The sequence below is a fragment of the Sinocyclocheilus rhinocerous genome, unplaced genomic scaffold (assembly GCF_001515625.1).
Source record: "Sinocyclocheilus rhinocerous isolate Xijiao unplaced genomic scaffold, SAMN03320098_v1.1 scaffold938, whole genome shotgun sequence".
NCBI classification, from domain to species: Eukaryota; Metazoa; Chordata; class Actinopteri; order Cypriniformes; family Cyprinidae; genus Sinocyclocheilus; species Sinocyclocheilus rhinocerous.
In genome coordinates this window covers 1176505-1186413 of record NW_015665007.1, presented here as the reverse complement: position 1 = coordinate 1186413, position 9909 = coordinate 1176505, and the positions used below count along the sequence as shown (strand labels likewise).

The window sequence follows — 9909 nt, the reverse complement described above, 5'->3', positions numbered from 1 at the left end:
AGAGATGGCTATATATATATATATATATATATATATATATATTTACACACACACACATACATATATACATAGCTATATTCTGTCAAAATATACATATTTTTGAAAACAACATGTTTGTGATTATTTCTTTATGATTTTGATACAATTTTTTTATGTTAAAGACGTCTCTTATGCTTGCCAAGACTTATCAAAACATGTTCAAAACAACACTTATTTGACATAGAATTTTTGATAGAATTTAATTTTCAAAGAATTTAATGCATCTTTGCTGAATAAAAGTAATACATCTTACATTTTTGTTAATGTTAACGGAAATAAAATAAAATATTTAAAAACGTAAGCAATTTTATTTCAGCTAGTTGCCAAAGCAACATTTTTCATTTTAATTATACTCTTGATAACTAAAACTGAAATAAAAAAACACAACAAAATTACTAAAACTTTAAAATTTAAATGAAACAAAAATAAGTACTAATTCCAAATATTAAAAATAAACTGTCATAGTATTTACCAGTCTAGTGAAATTGACTTGTATTTTCCCCTTTCTGTTGGTTTTCATGTCACAGCTCAGAATAATATCTGTGAAAACAACAACAACAATTGAAATAAAACGGGATTTTAAGTCTGAATGATCAGATTAGATGAAATGCTTTTTTCCCCTCGTTTGGGATGCTGTGTGACTGCATCGTCACACAAAGTGCAGTTTCTGTGAAAGAATTCACTTATTTACTAGGGCTGGGTAAAAAATATTGATATCTTGATATTAAATCAAACGTTTTTTTTATATTATTTTATTTGTATCGTTTTTTTTTTTTTTTTCAAAGTCTTTTTATTAATATTTTACATAATATAACAACATTTTCAAAAGAAAAAGGATGAAAAAAAGATGCCTTGCTCCAACAGAGCCCTCCGCCCTGCACTATTGTACCCTATTGTTATTTATAAACATATATATACACATAGATACATATACACGTGTTCATTCATATATTATACATATATGTACATTGAACCAGAACAGATTTAAAAAAAAAAAAGGGAGACGTCTGGCTATTAAAGTTGAAAAAGAAATCATGTTTTTTGTATTATTATCTAAACAAAGTTCTGTAGTTAAACCAAATATTGCAAGAATAGGAGAAGGATCAATAGATAAATACAGGACTTCTGAAAGAAAATTAAATATTAATTGCCAAAAATTAACAAGATTAGAACATGACCAAAACATGTGCGTATGATTAGCTATCTCAACTCTACACCTCTCACACAAAGAATTTATATTTGGTGAAAATTTTGCTAGTTTTGCTTTTGTCTAGTGTAGGTGGTGAACCACTTTAAACTGAATAATTGTATGTCGTAGACAAATTGAAGTTGAATTAATCTTATTTATAATATCCTGCCATGTTTCCTCTGGGAAAAGCAAATCAAGTTCACTTTCCCATTGTTGCTTTGATTTTGTTAAGGATGTTAAATTTTGTGTAGAAATCAGAGAATATATCAAACCTATATTATTTTTGGAGAGTGGGTTGATTTTTAGAATTGTATCAAGTAGTGATTCTGTAGGTAGAACTGGAAAATCCAGAGTGTTAGATATCATAAAGCTGCGAATCTGTAAATATCTAAAGAAATGTGTTTGTGGAATATTATATTTTGCTCTTATTTGAGAAAATGACATAAAGCTACAATCACTATATAGATCCTTCAGTGTGACAAGTCCTTTCTCTACCCAGCAATTAAAAGCAGCATCTATAATCGAAGGAGGAAACATATGATTTCTCATGATAGGAGCTTGCATTGAGAGATCAGTAAGCGAAAAGGCTCGTCTAAACTGATTCCATATTTTAAGAGATGCTCTAACAATTGGATTTAGAGAATATCTAGACACTGGGTCAGAAAGAGGAATCTTTGTACAAAGTAAAGCAGATAATGCAGATTTACAAGAAGCTTTTTCAAACAACAGCCATGCTGGACTGTCAGAAGAGTTAACCCAGTACAACATAAATGTAATATTAGAAGTAGTATTGTTGAAAATTCGGAAGAGACAGTCCACCACAAGAACGATGTCTTTGCAGTATATTTTTACGCATCCGAGGTGTTTTCCTATTCCAGATAAAATCAGATATAAGGGTGTCTATGTTCATAAAAAAAGATTTTGTTAAAAAAATAGGGAGACTTTGGAACAAAAACAAAAACCTAGGCAGCATATTCATTTTGACGGTGTTAATTCTACCTCCTAAAGATAATAAGAGCAGGTTCCAACGGTCAAGATCCTGTTTTAAATGGTTTATAAGTGGGCAGAAATGAGCTTTATAAAGTTTATGATATTTATTAGTGACCCAGATACCTAAGTATTTAAATTTTTTAGTACTTATTTTAAATGGAAAAGAATTAGATAGTATTGAATGTGATGTAAAATTTATGGGCATGAGCTCACTTTTCTGCATATTAATTTTATATACAGAAATATTTCCAAAGTCGCTTAACAGTTCAATCAGAGCTGGTAAGCTTCGTTTAGTACTTAAAAGGTTGTATTCTGTTTGAAGTGATAATCTTTGTTTGTTTAGAGCAGGTGATGGTGTAAGGGCCAGGGTAGCATCTAATTTTAGTATAGTGTTTGTTAATTCCTCAAGTCTGGCTGTTTGTATTTTTCTAATGTGGGAACTATAAGATATTATTTCTCCTCTTAAGTATGCTTTCATTGCTTCCCATATAACTGAGAAAGGCATTTCCGGTGTTTGATTATGTTCGAGAAATATTTTTATCTTAGAAGATATAGAGTTAACAAATGTTTCATCTGAAAGCAACAGAGTATTTAAACGCCAGGGACAATATCTGTCGTATGTAACTGGTATACACATAGTCATTAATAAAGGGGCATGGTCTGAAATAACAATAGCACAATACTCACAATAGCTAATCAAAGGGAGAAGATTCTTATCTAGAAAAAAAATTGTCTATACGTGAATATGTCTGATGAACAGGTGAGAAAAAAGAATAACTTTTAGATCCAGGATTACGAAATCGCCAGACATCAGATATCCCATATGTGTCTAGAAATAATTTAATGGCATCAGCTGACTTGGAGGGATTGGCAGTTTTGACAGAACTACGATCTAAATAAGAAGACATTACACAGTTCATATCTCCTCCTAATATCAAATAATGTGTGTCCAGATTTGGTAATCTGGAGAAGATATTTGTGAAAAAAAGACTATCATCTATCATGAGTTTACCAACTACAATGACAAAACGACCTGCAGGGTCTACTTCAACCATCGAGGCCTCAAATGGGATGTTTTTTTTAATAAGAATTGCTGTGCCTCTAGATTTAGAATCACTTAAATCTAGAATGATCTGTTTTACATAAATGAGTTTCCTGAGGAAAGACAATCCCCACCTTAAGTTGTTTTAAATGCAAAAGTACTTTTTTACGCTTAACTGGGTGATTTAAGGACTTGACGTTCCAACTGACAAAATTTATATTGCAGCCTGTTGACCTATTGGTTTTATTAATCATTCTGAAAGTGAAAGTGTAACAGTAATCCCTCCTCCAGCTTAACAGAAAAAAGCCAAGTTAAGTAAAATGTAAAATATAAATTTGGTGCAGTTAAAACCCACCCCCCCGTCACTCAACGGAACAGAGTGACCCCCTAACCCATTGAAAAGATATCCACACATTTAAGTGTTTGTTATGGAGAAATCACAGTGTAGCAGGCGCTCCTAAACCAAACAAAGATAAAGAGCATATAACCTTTTTTCCAATATTTGACTTAAAGGCAATCTGATCATCTTACAATTGTGAAAGCAAAAGAGATGAATTTGACTTCCTGTAACGTCATGCCATACACCTTTACATTTTAAAACAAAGTCATCTACTCACCAATTGTGAAAGATAGAAAAAAAATAATAATTAAATAAATAGATAAATAAATACAAAATAATAATAAAAAATAAGTAAATAAATAAAAATTCTGTCCTACGTAACATACCTTAAGTGTGTATAATCTGTCCTATATGCAGCATTGCCTGTCAAATGTCAAGTATGCGTATTCTGTCCTCAACAACTTTGTGTCTGCTATTCAGCCTTATCCGGGACGATGTTTCTCTTCACAAACGCCATGGCTTCCACCGGGTCGCAAAATTCCTTCTCGTTGCCATTGTAAGTGATCCTAAGTTTCGCTGGATGGAAGATACCGTAGCGCACTCCGTCTCGACCTCGAAGCAACTTCTTAACATCATTAAACGCGGATCGTCAAGTCAAGTTTGCATCGTGCACGATCGTGCACGAGCCACGCTGGGAGGATACCTAGGACTTCTTTTAACAGCTTTGCGACCGCGTCTGGAGAGCTCGAACCTGGTCCCTCTGCCACGTTCAGTATACGGATGTTTGACCTCCTCATCCTCCCCTCCATATCAGTGCATTTCTCCTGCAAAGCCGCAACAGCCATTTTGAGTTTGCTCACAGATCCTTGTAATGATGTCACATCGTCCGAACACTCTGATAGTCCGTGTTCCATATCGGTTACTGTCTTTTTCATAGATTCCAGATCCGAGCGTAATCGTGCGATGTTACCAACGACCTCCGTTTTGACGCCGTGCAATTCTGACCTCATGTTATTAAATTCGTCCACGAGAACAGTCTTCAATTCAGCCCTGAGCAGCGTGGGGATATCATTTCTCAACAGCGACAGGATCTCTGCTTTCGTATCCGCCATTTCAGTTTGTTTCTCCGGCGATTTCTGATCGCTGCACGAGCAGGCCTACTCAGGCCTACTCGCAATACTCTTCCCCGTGTAGGTGTACTGTCGCAGACTTTTAGCCATTTACGTACCGCAGTATAGAAAAAAAAAAGTTGAGATTCCAAAACAGAACGGTTTAGTGCCAATTTTAAACCGTAAAACGCCCAAAATTATAATTAACTTAATAAAATTTAGTGGAGCTCGCCCAAAACACAACCTACTCCATGCCTGCTCACACCTCGCTTTTCAGACCGATGAGCTTTGTAAAAATCTACGCGTTTCAGAAAGGCGGGGCATAGAGGAGAAACAATAATGTACAGTATGTGGAAAATAATGTGTTTTTTAAACTTTAAACCGCATAAACACATTTCATTACACCAAATACACAAAATAATGTTCTTTTTAGCAGCATCATATGACCCCTTTAATATAAAATAATTTTCTTCCCTCATTTGCAAACGTACATCCTTTTTAGCCAATCGCGGCTATTTTCAGAAAAACTGAATTTTGAGTTATGACCTATTTAGTCATGTTTTCCCTTTTCCTCCATGGTGAAAAGCGGAGCATTGAGCTGGTGACATTGCTTGCTGTTTTTGCCCTTGATAATAACAGAAGCGGCAGATGTTCTTTCCAAATAGCGCAGAACCTCCTCCGGAATCCATTGGGTGAGATTCTCAAGCATTTGTATGGTTTCTAATTTTTATTAAAATAAAAATGTGGCCTTTATAACATATAACACGGGTCAGAACTCAGGACTTGGTTTCTTTTTGAACCATATGGCAAAAGCAAGGCTTTTCAGCAATCTCTTGATAGCTCCTGACAACCACTTTAGCATGACTTTCTCTTCCAAATTGCTGTGGAAACTGTTGTTAAGCCAGGTCTCCATAGCAACACCCTGTCCTGATTCTTAGATCAAGGGCGATGGAAGGTTTACTGTGCGAATGCATGACAAGACAGAGCTTTCTAACACTCTCACACACACACACACACACACACACACACACTCACACTCACACACACATTTATCTCTCACAGCATTGCTGCCACATTGCAGTAGCAAATGTCAGGTGTCACTCTTGTCCCGTCAGTGTTCTGACATTCAGAAAAGTATCAACAAACATTGTGTCACTTTTGACGAACCCGAGGGCCAGCTGTCTTTCATGGACACATGTCCCTCACAGTCAGCTTTCAGTCCCTGGTAATGACACGGTTGCTTCTGACAGAGAAATATTCTGTTTTTAACTATCATTCAGTGTTAGATTTCTGCCAGTCGCTGTCATTTGTTTGTCTTTTTCAAATAGCTTTATACGCACAAGACAGCCATCATCACTGTAATTATTGTTCCCACAGGAATCCTGTTTTTGGTTATAATTATAGTGACAGATTGAACGGCGAGAGGCGTAAATTCATAATTTTTGTCACAGTTCCAGGAAGAGTGATAACATTAGTGTGAGGAGTGATAAAATAACACTTTTACTATGAGTTTACAATGGTGCTGTGAACTCTTTAGTTCCTTCAGATTGACACAGTGAGCTAATTTAATACATAGATGATCTGTGAAATTTAAGTTAATTACATTAATTTACCTTGGATCAAATATAGGCGCACTTACTGTTGTTCATTTAGGAATGAGGGCTGGCAGTTTAATTCACAGCATGAAGATTTATTTGAACTTTTGAAAAAAAAGTGTCAGTGTTGTACTACATGGGTCATCCACAGACTTACAGTATGTTACACTACTATTAAAAATGTTGGGGTCAGTATGATTTTTATTAATACTTTTATTTAGCAGGGACTCATTCAAATGATCAAAAGTGCCAGGAAATATATTTCTAATTTACAAAATATTTATATTTCAAATAAACACTGTTCTTTTGAACTTTCTATTCATCGAAAAATCTTGTATCACCGTTTCCACAAAAATATTATGCAGCACAACACAACATTGATAGTAATAAAAAAAAGCAAATCAGCATATTAGAGTGATTTCTGAAGGATCATGTGACACTGAAGACTGGAGTAATGATGCTGAAAATCCAGCTTTGAATCACAGGAATAAATTACATTTTATATTGAAGTAGGAAACGGTTCTTTTAAATTGTCATAATATTTCACAATATTACTGTTTCTACTGTATTTTTGATCAAATAAAAGCAGCTTTTGTGAGCAAAAGAGACTTCTAATAAAAAACATTAAATACAGACCCCAAACTTTTGAAAAGTAGTTTACATTGAAATATAAAATTAAATAATAAACATTGAAATAGTGTTCATTGAAAAAACTAAATTTGTCATTTGTCCAATACAAGTTTAAATAAAACATAACTACTGACTAATTAATTATTTTGACTAATTATAATAGGCTTATTTCTCTCAACTAATTTATGACTTGAATTATGCCATACAACAGCAAAAATGTCTGTCACACTGTTTTCAGATCATTAAAACTAACGACATCAAAATTTGAATGTTGATTTTATATTGATGTTTCACTGCAAGAAAAACTCTTGTCAGTAGATTTATGCATTGACATTAGTCTTCCTGCTCTCTTCCACTTTGATCTCCTGTCATGTAAACCAAATGTCTTCATTTTACAAGCCAATGTGTTCATACCAGATGCCATCATTAAAAATCCCCCCAGATATATAAAACTGTTCTCATTTTGCAACATGTTGTTGGAAAAGTTTTGAACAAAAAAATGAAACTGACAAATGGCACCCTGATCTCACACAAGTTCAGAAATATAAGAGCCTTTAGTCACAAATTTTTACACATTCCTTGTCCTTTGGATGTTTGTTTATGAAATATTGTAGTGTATTTGTTTATTCTTTGAGCTAGAAATAAAAGTGTAGTACTCGCAGCTCCATTTAACGCATCCTAAAATCTGTTTCATTCTGCAGATTTTCCTCCAAAACAAGCGCAGAAAGTGTGAAAGAAGTCAGATTCCGTCTGGTCCTGCTAATGTGTGAACGTCGTGAGCTTCCTTTCCCCCGGAAATTTTCCAGACACTTGACGTGTCAAACCGGCCCAGTGGCCTTATTTCACAGAAAATTGTCTGTCAAAAAAATCCATTAATATTCCCTCCAAGTCTTGTGTTTCTGAAGTCTGACAGCGCAGACGTAGCTTAAGACTCTCTGAACCAAGCTGGAATACTTCGCCTTTGCTCTTCCAGCTGTCAATGAAGTCAGTCTCTGATTTATTTCAGCATCTACATTGTGATCTGTATGCTCTTATCTGCCGTTCCGTTCTGTCTGCGCTCCAGAGTTTCTTTCAGTTTCTCTGATTTTCCCTGACTGGTTTCTCTTTTGACAGGCCTCGGCCCTCCGGCAGACCAGACCAAGGTGATCGAGGAGTTCCGTTACCTTTCCCAGAAGCTCTTTGTATCCGTGTCTGTCTTTGCCGGGCTGGGAATCCTTCTGGGCATAGTCTGCCTCTCCTTCAACATATACAACAGTAGCATCAGGTTAGTGTGTTCATAAGGAATCCACATGCAATTGATCTGAAGTGCTGTAAAATTTGACAATTAAAGGTAATTTTATGATCATTTTGTGTTGGTCAGTATGTTAGTTCTGTCCATTTGAATAATTATTATGGTACCACACCTTCAATAAGCTTGTATCATTTTTATAATTTTATATCTTGTGTTTTTATTTTATGTCATTTTATTTTTGTTAACCCAATTATGCTAAAATCAATCAAAGTTGTATTAAAGGGGTCATATGATGTTGCTAAAAAAACAAAGTAGTTTCGCTTTCACAACGAAACACAGCGTCGCGACAGCGGGATAGAGTGAGCGGCGGTGGCCTAGAGTGAGCGGAGGCCGGCGGGCTTGAGAGCGGCGCGGCCGGCGGATTCGACGGAGCGGGCTTGCGGCAACCACATGTGACGACCCCGGGCTGGACTACCGTCTTCACGACATGGCGGCAGCGGCAACAATACTACAGTTAGAATAAAAGTTACGCCTTCTTTCTTTATGTGAACATTTGGGCGGTGTTATGCAAATCTTCCCACATAGTGATGTAGGTATGTGGGGGCGTGTTAGAACGAGCCGTTTTAGGTAGGCGTGGTTGACTCTTAACTTTTATAAAGAGTATCTCTTTGGATTTGAGACTTTAGTCTTTGCAACTTTACAGATCTTCTTTATGCACCAAGAGCTTGTAACACTGCAAAGAGAAAGGAAAAATTTAAATCGCATCATATGACCCCTTTAAGTTTATGGTTAAAATATGACAAGTTTGCCAGTGGAGTTGGAACATTTAAAAATACTTTATTCAAGAAATATTGCCTGAAAACAAGCCATTAAGTTATTATCTTACACAATTTTTCTCCAAGTAATTTTCTTATTTTAAGAGTGATTAGATATTTTTACTGAAAAAGAAAAGCAAAGATGATTAAGAAATTGTTTGCAAAGCTGCATCACATGGTGGCTGGTTCACTATAATTATAATGTGGCACACAAACCGTTATGACTGAAATGAAATGATCGTGGATGAAGGTTTTAATAAAACCCTATTTGAACCTGGAAGGAAACTGAACCAGACAAGAAAGTTTTGACACTTATTTTACAAGATAAAGGAAAATTAGATTTTTCACGGTTTTATGACTCCTTTAAATGCTCCCATGACTGTTACAAAATAATATTTCAGCCCAGCATAAAATGTTTTGGATTTCTCATTTTGATAAGAGTGCAATATATCTGTAGACTGAGTTCTAATCTGTTGTAACCCTTCTGACAGATACATTCAGAACTCTCAGCCCTATCTGAACAACATGACGGCGGTGGGTTGTGTGCTGGCATTAGCAGCTGTCTTTCCTCTCGGCATCGATGGCCTCCATGTCCATAGATCACAGTTCCCTGTGGTCTGCCAGGTAGTGTCATAAACGTTATACTCACTTTTTTATTGCCGTTTCCTCTCATTCAGCCTTGACCTTTGAACACGACAAAGATTTGTTATTAAAAAACGAATGACTGCTTTGGAGCTGAGCTCCCAAATGAACTCTTTCTCTCTCTCTCATAGTTTCGCCTGTGGCTGCTAGGACTGGGCTTCAGTTTAGCCTATGGCAGCATGTTCACCAAGATCTGGTGGGTTCACACCGTCTTCACCAAGAAAGATGAGAAAAAAGAGAAGAGAAAGGTAAATCATTTTGATTGGGTAAAAAATGGATCTTGCCTA

The 9909-nt window shown here is 35.7% G+C and overlaps 1 protein-coding gene across 1 annotated transcript in view; it reads left to right on the top strand.

Annotated features, from left to right (window-relative positions):
• LOC107730856 (gamma-aminobutyric acid type B receptor subunit 1) overlaps positions 1-9909 on the top strand; it is a 60952-nt gene that overhangs the window by 27956 nt on the left and 23087 nt on the right. Inside the window, exons 12-14 of the mRNA XM_016541802.1 lie at positions 8048-8198; positions 9472-9604; positions 9754-9870. Coding sequence (XP_016397288.1) covers positions 8048-8198; positions 9472-9604; positions 9754-9870 — 401 coding nt within the window. The remainder of the gene's footprint in view (positions 1-8047; positions 8199-9471; positions 9605-9753; positions 9871-9909) is intronic.